This window comes from Canis aureus, chromosome 34 (genome assembly GCF_053574225.1).
Source record: "Canis aureus isolate CA01 chromosome 34, VMU_Caureus_v.1.0, whole genome shotgun sequence".
Lineage (NCBI taxonomy): Eukaryota > Metazoa > Chordata > Mammalia > Carnivora > Canidae > Canis > Canis aureus.
In genome coordinates, this window is record NC_135644.1 from 12413578 (window position 1) to 12428749 (window position 15172).

A 15172-nucleotide genomic window follows, 5' to 3' on the forward strand; every position below is an offset into this window, starting at 1 on the left:
GAAGTTCCCGCCGCCCCAGGCGGCGCACTTCCGGTTAGGCGGCCGCGTTTGTTTACGTTGTTCTGAGACCCGGCGTCCAGCTTCCCCAGCTCGGGCTTTAAGATGGGGAAATCTTTCGCCAATTTCATGTGCAAGAAGGACTTTCATCCTGCCTCCAAATCCAATATCAAAAAAGTGAGTAAGGGAAGCCGGGGAGGGTCCCGGCCGGGGGTGCCTGGGCTGCCCGGGGCTGCTGGAGCTGACCGTGGCGGTGTCTTGGGATTCCCGGGACAGTCGCCTCTTCCCCGGGCTGAAGCCCTGGTCTTCTCGCCCCTTCTCCTCCCCGGAGAAGCTCGCCGGCGAAGCTGGCATCAGCCAGGAGACGGGCAAGCCTTCGTCTGCTCGGTCGGCTCGTCAGCTAGAATGTAAATCTGTAAGATAACGAAGAAGTCTGATCGTAGTTACTTCCTCAAATGATTCTGGTTTTGTCTTTTCGGATCCCAGGGATCGTGGCTTCTGAGCTCTGCCATCCTGTCCAAAGGTGATTCCCTGTTTCCTTCAGATCTTGAAAGGGAAGTAAGATCACCTCTTGCTTCCCCTTTTTTTAATTTTTATTTTTTATCCCACCCGAAAATGTAGCGTCTGTCTCATCTCTTTGAAGTTGGGCTATTTACGTAATATTTTTAAATTGAGGTGTACACAGTGTTACATTAGTTTCAGATATACAACGATGTTTGGCTTTATTTATGGAGTTAATGATTTTTTTTAAAGTAATCTCTGCACCCAACCCGGGGCTCCAGCTCACGACCCCGGAGAGGAAGAGTCACATACTCTGCGGCTGAGCCAGCCAGGCGCCCCTGTTGGGCTTTTTAAATGATCAGTTACAGGTCTACTCGGTGCAGTACGGAAAAACCCGTGCTGAATAGTATGGCCGTGGAAAGCAGAGTGGTGAAGTAGGAAATAGGAAAGTCTGACCTTTCTGGAATCCGACCAGGATTGTAATTATTTCAGTACAGTCACTTTTAAACTCCAGACCTTACACAAATATTTAAAATCCCTTATCCTCAGTCTCCTAATTTGTAAATTTAAAATGACAAGTATCCGTTACCACGAAATTGTTAGGAATAAATAAGATGGTGCAGATAAAGGCTGTGAAACAAAGCACCACCTAGCACCGGGCTCACCACATGGAGGGATTGCTCAATAAAGTATTAATTGCCACCCCCCCCACCCCCCGCCTCCATACACACATTTATTTTTAGCCTGCTCTTAGAATACATATGTTATCCAGAGCTTCATCCTTGGCCTGTGCCGTACTTTGTTTACCTTATATGCTTTCCCAGACAGTCACATCCACTTTCATGGTTTTAACTACTACTTTACAACTCTGAAATCTGAAGTCTCACTTTTCTCCCCCAGCTCAAGGTACAAGACAACTGTATGATCTAGACAGTATCATCCTGGCACATTACAGGCATCTCAAACTCAGGATATCTGAAATGAATATATATCGCATCCTAAATCTGCTTATCTTTTTATACTTCCTATCTCATATGGGTAGGAAATAGAGGTAGTAACACATTCCTTCATTCTGTTACCCAGGCCAGAAATTCAGATTCATCCCTTTTCCATCACCCCTTTATCTAGGTAGCTAATAAATTCTGTTTGTCTTACCTTCCAAATATCTTTTGAATTCATTTCTCCTCTTTGTCACTACAGCCTATTTCTTAGCTTAGACCTTCATTATCTTCCACCTAAACTTAAATTTCCTATAAATGGAATCATGCAGTATTTGGCCTTTATGAATGATTTTTTTTCTTAGTATGTTTTAAAAGTTAATCCATGTTGTAGAATGTATCAGTATTGTATTCATTTTTATTGCTGAATAATTCCATTGTGTGGATATAGCACATGTCTTACCCTGTATTTTCCTTGTCAAAATTTTGAACTTCTTCAAAACCCTGCTTAACATGTATAAAGTTACTTGTGTATGGGGTTATTTGTTGAAGCAAAGTTTATAATAGCAAAAGATTAGAAATTGCTTAAATGCCCATCAGTAGAGCGGGAGATTGGTTAAATAAATGGTGCGATAGCTCCACGGTAGAATGATATTCGGCCCCTTCTCCACCCAAAACCAAGAAAGTTTTTTTTTTTTTTAAACTAATCTAGAAATGATCTCCATAGTATTCAGTTTTATTTTATACATATTTTGTGTGCAAGTATGCAGTATATGTTACCATTTATGAAAAGATTGAGAAAAGAATGTATGTTTGTTACATATATTGGGTGTGTGTGTGTGTGTATGTGTATATATATAATCATATATATAAGATTATGTGTATATGCATTAGAACATCTTTGGAAAGATATATAAGAAATGATAACTTTGGCTACCTGAAAATATAGTTACCTAATTTAAAAATTAGCTTCTAGAGATACCTGGGTGGCTAGTTCAATATTTAACACTTGGTTTCAGCTCAGGTCATGGTTTCAGGGTCATGAGATCAAGCCTGCCATGGGGCTCTTCAGATTCTCTCTCCCTCTGCCCCTCCCCCCTCATGTGAGCATGCTCTCTCTTCTCTCTCTAAAATAAACAAATCTTAGAAAAATTAACTCTAAAAAGCAAAACTTGCTATAAAGCATTCCATTATACCGGCCTTCCTCCTGTCCTCCAGTCACTGTCTTGTTTTATTTTTCTTGTATATATTTCTATTATCCAGATATCAAACTTTATTATTATTTGCACAGTTCATTTTCTTATCGTGAAATAGTTTAAACATACAGAAGTTAACGTGATTTTTTTATCAGCATATTCTGAGCATTTTGAAGGCAAAAATGTATTTTATTTTTATTTCAGTCCATGGTACTCAAAATGTATTTAAGCACTTGAGCAATTGAGATTAGTAAAATAACTTTGTAAAATTTAGAGCTTTAAATAAATGGTAGTTATTCTGTTAGAAATAATATGTTCTCCACTTGAAAGTTATTATTAATGTGTTATTCTATGAGACAGTGACACCCTGCGTGTCTTTGTTGCAGCTGTTTTCACTTTGAGCTACAGTAAAAAATTCCAAATGTGCCTATCTTAAATGTAGGTGTTTCTTGTACTGTAACATTACATTGCTAAGTATGAAGTCAGTGGGAGAAACTTTCAGGGAACATACCAAAAGAAATTTCTGGTATATTCTGTCCCTGGAGAATTGCCTTTCCATTTCTTTTTTTTTTTTTTTTTTAACTGTATACTTTTTTTTTTAAGATTTTATTTATTTATTCATGAGAGACACAGAGAGAGAGAGAGAGGCAGAGACACAGGCAGAGGGAGAAGCAGGCCCCATGCAGGGAGCCTGATGTGGAACTCGATCCCAGGTCCCCAGGATCACACCCCAGGCCAAAGGCCACGGTAAACCGCTGGGCCACTGGGGCTGCCCTGCCTTTCCATTTCTGTTTTTGCTTTTATTTCCATATGAATTCCTTCTTACCCACTTCTAAAACAGTGTCCCCTAGAACATTCCTATTTCATCATTATTAAAATACAGGTAACTACACCTGTTTTGCTTCTAGAATTTAGTAATGGCAGTCTTGTCCCACACTCTCCTCTGCATACCTATCTGCCCCCATAGTTAATAATTATAATTTTATTAATGTAAGTATTTGTCCTCCAATTTACCTTCCTAAAACAGCATATTTAGAGAGAAAGTCTTGACTTCTTGTTTACATTGAATGGTTGTCAAATACTGTGTCCTTTACTGTAAAGGCAGTAGGAAGGCACTGATACCTTTGAAACCAAGAAATAACCTGATTAAGTATTCTTGTATAAGTTGTGTGGGCTTTTTACCTCCAGTACTTTTATGATTTTGAGGATTTCACCTAGAGACACAGTCAGCCTGTGGTTTGATACCCTTGAGCAACTCAAGACATTTGACACATCTCTGTTACCTGTTTTCTCTCTTGTCTCTTTCCTTTTTTCTACAACTACCTTTCCATCTCTTTTTTTTTTTTTTTTTCTATTCCTTATCCTCCATTTCTCCTCTTTTGGAGTGTCTGTGATACTCATGGGCATTGTTTATTCCTACTGGTTGTGCCGTAGGTGTTTTCTAGACTAGACATATTCCATATAGAGAGATGGTCATTCTCTTCTCTAGGATGATATGGAGACTGCATGCGAGAAGCTGTTGTACTGCAGGTGCTCAAAGTGGTTCTTAAGTTTGATAGTTTTGCATGGAAGTTTAGCTATTTTGAATGACTAGATTTAAGGACCTGTATCAAGGCACAAATCAGACTTTTTAGCTGTTATTTTGTGGTGATGTCATTATGGCCAAAATAGGTTATGTTGTAAACCATATATGATAGCATTTTATATTTTGTTATAAAAGAAAAGAAAACTTAGTATTTAACTTAAATTTCTTACTTCACTAATTTAGGTATGGATGGCAGAACAGAAAATATCATATGATAAGAAGAAACAAGAAGAATTAATGCAACAGTATCTTAAAGAACAAGAATCATATGATAATAGGTAAGAAATTTCACTGTGCTAATGTTTTTAGAATAATCAGTTGCATGAGAATAATCACTTACTAAATCATACAGTAAATGAGCTTTTTTGAATTGAATTCCCCAATGGTAGGATTCTATTTCCTGTGTACCCTCTTTACTTTTATATCTGTACATTGCCACTTTTTCCAGCCTTACCCATAATTCACATAAAACATATATTGATGTGACTCCATCACACAGTTGGTGAGCAAATCCCAACTTAGGTAAAGCTTGGAAGAACAATGAAAGTCTACACTCAAACTACTGAGATTGCTTACAAAGATACTTTTTTAGCGTACACCGAAATAAAAAGATGTACAGGACGCCTTCAAAAAGTAAAATGAAGTGTCTCTACTTGACCTGCATGTCATTGCCCTATTAATGGCAAAATCATAGTAGAGTTCTGTTTTGATGTATTCCAGCAGAGTACTTGCCCTTCATCTATTGTCATTTTATGTTTATATTAATATGTCTAACTCTGAAGCTAATTGCTCTTGATTAATTAAGCAAGTGAATGATAGTGCTTTAATTACATAGACCATACTATCTTCAGTTCATTTCTGTTTTTCATCAAACTATGGAACATAAGTGAAGTACTACTTAACTCTTACTAAATATTCTCTTTAAATATAGTATATCAAGGGGCGCCTGCATGGCTCAGTTGGTTAAGCATCTGCCTTCGGCTCAGGTCATGATCTTGGGTGCTGGGATCAAGCCCCACATTGGGCTTTCTGCTCAGCAGGGAACCTGCTTCTTCCTCTCCCTCTGCCTCCTTGTACTCTTGCTCTCTGTCAAATGAATAAAAATCTTTTTTAAAAAAGTAAAATAAAAAAATATAGTATATCAAGAGTGAAATTATAGAAATAAAACTTTTAGGTCAATTAAGTACTCTTCACACTAATTCTATTTAATTTGGTTAACTTTTATTGAGTACCTAATTTCATGCAAGGCCATAAATAGCAGGCTGTTTAAATAGGGGCCTATACAAGTGTGATATATAGTTTGTCTCTGCCCTCAGAAATATCTATGTACACATAGTTCAAAGCTGAATATAATAGCTTGACATATTAAAAACACAGTGTTTGAAAAACTATAGCATGCTAATGTAGGACAGATGATTCCATTTGGGATAACAAAGTAAAACTTCATGAAAGAAGTGACAATTGAGCTGAACTATGAAGAATGTTAAGGATTTAGATCATCTGAAGGCCATTATTTCCCCCCACTGGCCACACTCCTGCCAGGGGACATGTGACAGCATTCGGACACTTTTTTGATTGTCAGAACTCAGAGGTTGGATGCTACTAGCATCTAGCGGGTAAAGACTAGGGATGCTGCAAAATATCCTACAGTGTACAGAACAGTCCCACACAGCAAAGAATGATCTGGTCCAAAATGTCAGTAGCACCACTGTTGAGAAACCCTGATTTCCATATAGTAAAAGCTTATTAAAGATCAAAGTGGGAGAGTAGAGAGGGTGTTTGGGGAAGCAGTCAATAATTGAGTTAGGCTGATAAAAAGATAGTGGAGATGGAAAAGTAGGTTTGCAACAGACTATGCTGGCTCTTCTTCTTTCTTCTTCTTTCATCTTCTTTCTTCTTCTTTCTTCTTTCTTCTTTCTTCTTCTTCTTCTTTCTTCTTCTTTCTCCTCCTCCTTCTTCTTTCTTCTCCTCCTCCTCCTTCTCCTCCTCTTCCTCCTCCTCCTCCTCCTTCTCCTCCTCCTTCTTTCTCCTCCTTCTCCTTCTTCTCCTTCTCCTCCTCCTTCTCCTCCTTCTTCTCCTCCTTCTTCTCCTTTTCCTCCTCCTTCTCCTCCTCCTCCTTCTCCTCCTTCTCCTTCTCCTCCTCCTCCTTCTTCTCCTTCTCCTCCTCCTTCTTCTCCTTCTCCTCCTCCTCCTCCTTCTCCTCCTTCTCCTTCTCCTCCTCCTCCTTCTTCTCCTTCTCCTCCTCCTCCTCCTCCTTCTCCTTCTCCTTCTCCTCCTCCTCCTTCTTCTTCTCCTTCTCCTCCTTCTCCTCCTCCTTCTTCTCCTTCTCCTTCTTCTCCTCCTTCTCCTTCTTCTCCTTCTCCTCCTCCTCATCCTCCTCATCCTCCTCCTCCTCCTCCTCCTTCTTCTTTCTTCTTCTTCTTCTTTCTACTTCTTCTTCTTCTTTTTTTCTTTTTTTTAATTAAGTAGGCTCCATGCCCAGCATGGGGCTTGAACTCAGAACCCTGACATCAAGAGTCACACATTCTACCAACTCAACCAACCAGGTGCCCCCTGTTTATTCTTGATCTTAAAAAAGAGTTACTTTATTCTCTTTGTAATTAAATATTTGAAGCTATACAGATATCCTGGGTTTTTTTGAACATTTGTCCACTAAGCTAGCATTCACTGGTGGATATTGCCTGCATCAGTTATTACTGTGGTATTCCAATAATTCTATTCCTCTCATTCCCCCTATATTTTAAAATTTGAATTCCTCTGGAAAGAAGAATTTTCCCTTTCTCTCATTTAGTTATGTATGTAATTACTTCTACCAGTATGGACTCAGTGATACTTATTCAATGGATTATAATACAGTATTATTGTTACTTATTTTGTTGCTCAGATTGTGTCAGTTTTGGCCTTTGACTGCTCTACCAGCTTGGTTCCTAAATCCATTTCACATGCTGCAACCTTTTTTTTTTTAAGATTTTATCTATTTATTCATGAGAGACACAGCGAGAGACAGAGAAAGGCAGAGACACAGGCAGAGGGAGAAGCAGGCTCCCTGCAGGGAGCCCAGTGTGGGACTCGATCCCAGGACTCCAGGATCACACCCTGAGCCGAAGGCAGGTGCTCAACCGCTGAGCCACCCAGATGTCCCGCTGCAACCTTTTTTTAAAACCACTTCCTGGCACCAAGATGGGCCAAACTTGTCTTTTGTTTTTCCCTGCTCTAGCATTGGAATCAACCAAGTTCCAAGGAACCTGGTTCCTTTTACTGAAGAAAGATATTTAGAAACCAGGTTCTGGATACTAGGAGTGTTCATTGCTTCTGGGTTTGGTTAGTTGAGTACAAATTTATGAGTAATTGGTGATTGCAAAGTTTTTTTTCCCCTTTCATTCAAAATGGTCCTTTATAGACAATTTTATTCTTTAGTAATCTAATTTTTCTCTTTTAAGTTGTTACTGCCATAAATGTTTCTTAATGTTTATGAATGTCAATTTGTACATACTTTTTTTTTTAAGATTTTATTTATTTATTCACAAGAGACACAGAGAGAGAGGCAGAGACACAGGCAGAGGGAGAAGCAGGCTCCATGCAGGGAGCCCGACGTGAGACTTGATCCCGGGTCTCCAGGATCATGTCCTGGGCTGAAGGCGACGCTAAACTGCTGAGCCACCCGGGCTGCCCTGTACAGACATATTTTTTTTTTTAAGATTTTATTTATTTATTCATGAGAGACACAGAGAGAGGGGCAGAGACACACAGGTAGAGGGAGAAGCAGGCTTCATGTAGGGAGCCTGATGTGGGACTCGATCCTGGGACTCCAGGATCACGCCCTGGGCCAAAGGCAGGTGCTAAACCACTGAGCCACCCAGGGATTCCCCACCCCCCGCTTTTTTTTACATACTTTTTTTTAAAGATGACAGTCACATTTATTATTTTGACTGGATAAAAACAGATTTATTGGAATGTCAATACATTCACTCTGCATATAATCAATAGCAAAAAAATAATAATTTTTACAAGTTTTTAATTGAAATTAAAACAAAATGCCAGTATCATATCTTTACCTTTTATTTTGTTTACTTGCTGAATTTTACATGAAGTGGAAATTGGATTTTCCAGTTTTTATTTTATGTTATTTTTGTTTCAGTATAAACTAAATGTTTTTTTGCAGGGGTAAAATATATAGAACATTTTTAAGTGTACAATTCACTGCCATTAATTGCATTGACAGTGTTATGTTATCGTTACTATTTATTTCCAAAACATTTTCCGTTACACCAAATAGAAACTCTGTACCTATTAAACAATAATTCCCTATTTCCCTCTTCCTTCAGCCCCTGGTAACCACTATTTTACTTTCTGTTTCTATGAATTTGCCTATTATAGGTGCCTCCAATAAGTAGAATCCTAAAATATTTGTTTCTTTGCAACTGACTTGTTTCTCTTAGCACAGTGTGTTCAAGATTCATCCATATTGTAGCATGTGTCAGAACTTATTTTCTTCTTATGGCTATATAATATTCCATTGTGTGTATATACTGTATTTTATTTACCCATCCATCCATGAATGGACACTTAAGTTGCTTCTACCTTTTGGCCGCTGTAATGCTGCTATACACATTAGCATGCAAATATCCATCTGTTCAAGTCCCAGTTCCTTTAGATATATACTTAGGAGTAGATTTGCTAGGTCATTTGGTAATTCTGTGTTTAGCTTTTGAAGAACCACTAAATTCTTCCATAGTAGCTGCACCATTTTATATTACCACTAGTAATGCACGAGAGTTCCATTCTCTCCATGTCCTTGCCAACATTTATTATTTTCCTTTTTTTTTTAAATAACAGCCATCTTAATTAGTGTGAAGTGCTATCTCATGGTTTTTATTTCTTTTTAAGATTTTATTTATTTATTAGAGCACATGTGAGACAGAGTGAGCAGGGGCAGAGAGAGAGGGAGAAGTAGACCCCCCACTGAGCAGAGAGCCTGATGCTCAGTCACAGGACCCTGGGATCATGACCTGAGCTAAAGGCAGACACTTCACTGACTGAGCCACCCAGGTGCCCCTAATTTCTATTTATCTGATGACTAGTGATGTTGAGCTTTTCACGTGCTTGATTTTAACTTTTAAGATGGTGTTAATCGAAGATAAAATTTTTACAGTTGTTGAAAGTGTACATTGGCTTTAAGTATATATCATTACAGAGTTTGGGAGCCATCCTAATCTAATATCAGAACATTTTCATCATCTGAAAAAGAAATATTGTACCCGTTAGCAGTTACTTCCCATTCTTATACCCTGTGCCTTCTACTTCTCAGCCCTAAGCAACCATTAATTTCTTTTCTGTCTCTATAGATTTGCCTACTCTGGGCATGTCATATAAATGAGATTACACATATAAATGGTCTTTTGTGACTGGCTTCTTTCTCTTAGTATAATGTTTTTGAAGTTCATCTATTTTGTAGCATGTTTCAGTAGTTCATTCCTTTTTATTGCAAAATAATATTCCATTATATAGATAGAGATCCTGTCATCCTTTTGCTCTCTGTCTTTTTTTTATAGTTCCTTAAAAATTCCAATGGAAATAAGTGAAGAATTATAATTATGTAATACATCCTTTGTGATTGCCTTTTTCAAATATAAGAGGTGATTCTATTCACTCTTTAGCTTTCATCTTTATAATCAGTACTTTACTTGGATCTTATGAATTAAAACTTTAACTCAACCAGTCATTCAATTTATTGCAGAGCTTTTTAAAAAATTATATCTCTCTAAACAGAACTCAAACTGGGAACTTTCAGTGTTAGACTATAAGGAAAATGATTTTTGAGGTGCAGCAGACATTGATTCTATCATAGTGATTAACCTGTTGTAGGATCTCTTTAAACTGTTCTCTCCTCTGTGGCCTCATCAAAGAATTTGATTCTCCTATTGACTTTGACCCTTATTACAAGCACTAATTGGATTGACTTTCTAAAGAAATTCCAGAGAGACTCATTTTTCCAAATGGTTTGATCCTTCACAATTAAGAAAAAATGTTGGCACTATTTAACTTAATTCCAAATTTCTGCTGGAATATAGAATTTCAAAACTGTCATTATTTCCATAGCATTTCAGGGTTTAAAAAAAGTATGTGAGGGCAACCATGGCATTTTTCTCCTTTTCTGTTGGGAGGGCTAGGATCTCTCAGGTAATGAGAGAGTCTCAAAAATTAAAACCAGTTACTAAAGAGGCAGCACTGTTTGAATTTCCATTCATGTATTTCAGAAGTTATCTAATCAGTGAAGTAAAGTTTTGGAACTTTATCTCCAACAAAAATATTTTCTCTAAATTTCCTTAGAGTTTTAGAAGATGGAGAACAGTTATTCTGTAATTTTTTCCTCCTATATAAAATTGTTAATTTTATTTCTTGTTTTATTTAGGTTGCTTATGGGCGATGAGCGTGTAAAGAATGGCCTTAATTTCATGTATGAGGCCCCACCAGGAGCTAAAAAAGGTACTTGCCTCATTCCCTTTTTTTTTTTTTTTTTTTGTCTTTGATGTCTTTACAACTAAAGCTTGAGCACTGTTAGAACAGACATTTTTTTAAAGTTGTTCTTCATCTTTGGGGCTCCTGGGTGGCTCAGTTGGTTGTGTCCAACTCTTGATTTTGACTCAGATTATGATCTCAGTATTATGAGATTGAGCCCCCACTTTGGGCTCTGTACTCAAGACTGCTTGGGATTCTTTCCATCTCCCCGCTTATATTCTCTCTAAATAAATAAATACATAAATAATCTTTAAATAAGTAAATACATACATAGGTACATAAAAGTTGCTCTTCATCTTTAAAATTGCTATTTTTTCCTGTAAAGATAATCGTAAAATACTGAATTCAGTGCAATAGAATAAATACTAAAAATACCTGTCTAATCTAGTAATATTTTGTGACTTGACTTTTTTAGTGACTTGACCTTTGAGGAGGAAAAAATGTCAACATCAACAGAAGTGCATTTATTCTTTTATACTTTGTGTAAACATCTTTAGTTCTTCCTGCTGAATATGCTTATAGGTAGCATAATATTTTTTCAATGAAAAATAAAAAGGTTTAAAAATTAGGAATTAATGTGTTATAACTATCTCACTCAATATTGTATTTATCCTTTAGCAATTTGAATTTTATCTTGTGAAAGAAGAAAAAAAGTCAAACCAATAATTTCTTACAAGTTACAACTAAATACTGTGATATCATAATATATGATAGGAGACTTTAACGTTGAAGTTTTTAACTTGAGCTACTTTTTTTTTCTCCTATATCTTTGATATGCAATCAAGAAAACAAAGAGGTAAAGTACTATTTAATGTGCTTCAGTTTACTTGGCAGTAGATTGTAATTTTATGAAAAAATTGAAAGACTTCTTAATGTTTTTAGAAAGAAGAAACAGAAGGAGAGACTGAATACAAATTTGAATGGCAGAAAGGCGCTCCACGGGAAAAGTAAGAGCCAGTTTTCTTTTAAGATGAAATATATATCATTAACTTTATCTGATATCCCATCTTACATCGCCTCTTCGTTCACTAGAGTAGGTGACTAATGTAAAAAGATATTTTACATGATTTGTTTTATACAACTAATTTACTTGGTCATAGACTTTACATAGTTTTCCATTTTTAAAAAATCACATATCATCAAACTGGATAATTAGTAATAAAGTGGTATTTGGAAATACTAAATATATTTCATAGTTCTGTGTATTTATTGAAGTTACACATTTTATAATGTATTTAGAACCATAAAACTATTTTCAGGATTACTGCTCTCTAATTTATTAAACTGTTCTTAATATTGTGTTTATACATATTCTCTACTCAATAGATATGCCAAAGATGACATGAACATCAGAGATCAGCCCTTTGGCATTCAGGCAAGTGACCCATATTTTACCCTGTAAAAAATAATTCTTACTTAATAAATACTTCTTTATACTGTTGTCCAAAAGGTATTTCAGCTGAAACAGGGCTCTGTGGTTTTCATTTGTATCCAGATAGTAAAAGGACTCAGGGAGAAAACATTAAATATAGTACACAGATTAAAGATAGGAATCAGAAATTTCATGTCCATGTGGATTCTCTTTACATATGCCTATTAAATTTGATTTTCTCCTGGTAAAAAAAAAAGAGAGAGGAATCAAAGGTTTGTATTGAGGGTTATAATGATATGGGTCTCTGTAGTTTTCAGGAATTTGGAGAATTAGCTCAAAGTTAAGAAAAGATGTAAAACTATTTGTTTAGAATTGGGACAAAATATTACCAGAGGGCCAGGTTCTTGTTGGAAATAACATTTTTTGGAATCCTGCCTTGCTTATTCATTTACATATTGTCCGTGGCTTCCTTCTGCTACATTGGCAGAGTTGAGTAGTTGCAACAGAGATCTCTGGCCCATAAAGCCTATAATACTTACTATTTGGTGTTTTACAGAAACAGTTTGCAAACCTCTGGTTAGGCAACTAAAACTTCAAAGGTTAACTATTATAAATTAGAGAATTTAAGATTAAGCCAGGACATAATTCTTTTTTGATATTTTATCATTTCTTTTTAGATGACATTGTTCTATTGTCACCAAGTAACAGTCAAAAGGAAACAGGATTCAGGTTAGCTTTTAGGCAGAATTTATAGAAGATTTTAGTATTTATGTTAAATTACCAAATATAGTCAGGGAGTCTCTTTCCCTGGAAATCTTTTATGAATGATACTACCAAGAAGTAGGGATTTGAACATTTGTTAGATTCTTACAATCTGGGCAGCCCCGGTGGCTCAGCGGTTTAGCGCCGCCTTCAGTCCAGGGCGTGATCCTGGAGACCCCAGATGGAGTCCCACGTAGGCTCCCTGCATGGAGCCTGCTCCTCCCTCTGCTTCTGTCTCTGCCTCTCCCTCTCTCTCTCTCTCTGTCTCTCATGAATAAATAAATAAAATCTTAAAAAAAAAGATTCTTACAATCTTAATAACTGAAATAATGTTCACGATTTCTCAGGTTCGAAACGTGAGGTGCATTAAATGTCACAAATGGGGTCATGTCAACACAGATCGAGAATGTCCTCTATTTGGTCTTTCTGGAATCAATGCAAGTTCCGTTCCCACTGATGGCTCAGGTAGGCACTAGACATGATTTGTTTGAGAATTTGTATCAAGGACAAACAAGGAAAGAACATTTTTCTTTTTTTAATCTCCCTGGGTGGTGGTTTCCTTTGGTTTGGTTTTTTTGGACCAAGTCATGTGCTCAAAATATGACCAGTGGGAACTCTGGTCATATATTTTGAATTTGAAATGCTGTGTATTAGAATTAAATTTAATTTTTCTAGCCAAGGGCCCTATAAGCTTGATTTTATTATTTATTTATTTATTTATTTATTTATTTATTTATTTATTTATTTATTTTAAAGATTTTATTTATTTATTCATGAGTGACAGGGAGAGAGAGAGGGAGGCAGAGACACAGGCCAAGGGAGAAGCAGGCTTCATGGAGGGAGCCCAACATGGGACTCAATCCCGGGTCTCTAGGATCAGGCCCTGGGCTGAAGGCAGCGCTAAACCGCTGAGCCACCCGGGCTGCCCTATAAGCTTGATTTTAAAGATAAAAGACAGATTAAGCATAATCAGGTTAGTAACCTAAAAATAGTTATTTTTCATATTCATGTCTCCAGAATTATAAATGTAGGCTAACTAGAAGACTCAGCAATTGCCTCATTTTAGTTCAGAGATAAAATCAAAACTGAATTTAAAAAGATGTTAAACATGTTAAAATTGAGTTTTACTTGAAAGTTATTTACCTTCCTGCATATTATTAACTACTTAAAAAAACTGGTCTAATTTGGTTTGGATCATTTGCACACTCAGATATTAAAGCTGAGAAGTTTTAAATTTGCAGTGCCATATTAGTATATTACTGATATAGCCACACTAATCCAACTGTAAGTCATAATAAATTATAAATAGAAATAACCAGAATAAATAGAAATAATAATACTTAACTATAACCTTAAACAAGTTACTCCACTTTTATGAGCTTTATCTCATCTTAAAATATGGATGATAGTATAACTCAAGAGATTTTTCAGCATTATTTAAGAAACTGCAGAACCTTTTTAAAAAAGAACTCTTATGTGAAACCCCAGTATATAGAACATATATAAGGCAGAGCTGCTGTACTGAAGCAAGTGCTCTGAGCATTAAGCCCTATCCTTCTCACTAGCCCTGTGATGCACTTTTTTGGACTCCCTATGGCTTTCACTACCACCTTTGAGCCCAGGGTTCACTGTCAATCAGCATATGACCTTCAGCTTTTATTCTCTTACAAGAGATCCTGCTTCCTTCCAACAAGCCAGAGGCAGGCTTTATGATTCAAAATGCTAGTTCTCATATTAAGATTATAGGAATTTGATCCGTTGTCAAGTTTGACACTGGAGTTTTTGTTTTTGTGGATTTTTTTTTTTTTTTAAGTTTTTTTAAGGGCGAGGAGCCCAGTATGGGGCTTGAACTCATGACACTGAGATTAAGATCTGAACTGAAATCAAGAGTGAGAGGCTTAACCGACTGAGCCACCTGGGCGCCCCTTGATGCTGTTCTTAAATGGCATTATGGATATTAGAATGGGTAGAAGAAGTACACAGAATATTACAATTGATTTTTTTTTTAATCACTGCTCTAAAGAAGGATAAGAAACCACATTTTACTTAGAGGGAAACCATTAGCTCAGTGGTGAGAGAGTATTAGTACAGACCTTGGTCTGGCAATCTCTGACAAAAGAACACTCCATGATGCCACTGTGCAGGTACTCTTATAACCCACATATTGATGTTCCCTCCCCTCCCCAGCCCCCACTAAACTGGTGAAAGAAGAGGGAGAGGTCCCAAAAGAAAGCCCCAAAGAACATGAGGGTAGACTAGGTCATATATGAAGAACCCATTGTCTCAAATATTTCTGACTACA

The 15172-nt window shown here is 36.8% G+C and overlaps 1 protein-coding gene across 1 annotated transcript in view; it reads left to right on the top strand.

Annotated features, from left to right (window-relative positions):
* The first annotated feature begins 5 nt into the window (after positions 1–5).
* The window catches only part of CIRSR (corepressor of RBPJ and splicing regulator), a 39256-nt gene continuing 24089 nt past the window's right edge, over positions 6–15172 (top strand). The window contains exons 1-7 of the mRNA XM_077883144.1: positions 6–174; positions 4401–4495; positions 10630–10703; positions 11522–11532; positions 11619–11683; positions 12063–12111; positions 13218–13335. Coding sequence (XP_077739270.1) covers positions 103–174; positions 4401–4495; positions 10630–10703; positions 11522–11532; positions 11619–11683; positions 12063–12111; positions 13218–13335 — 484 coding nt within the window. The 5' untranslated portion in view covers positions 6–102. The remainder of the gene's footprint in view (positions 175–4400; positions 4496–10629; positions 10704–11521; positions 11533–11618; positions 11684–12062; positions 12112–13217; positions 13336–15172) is intronic.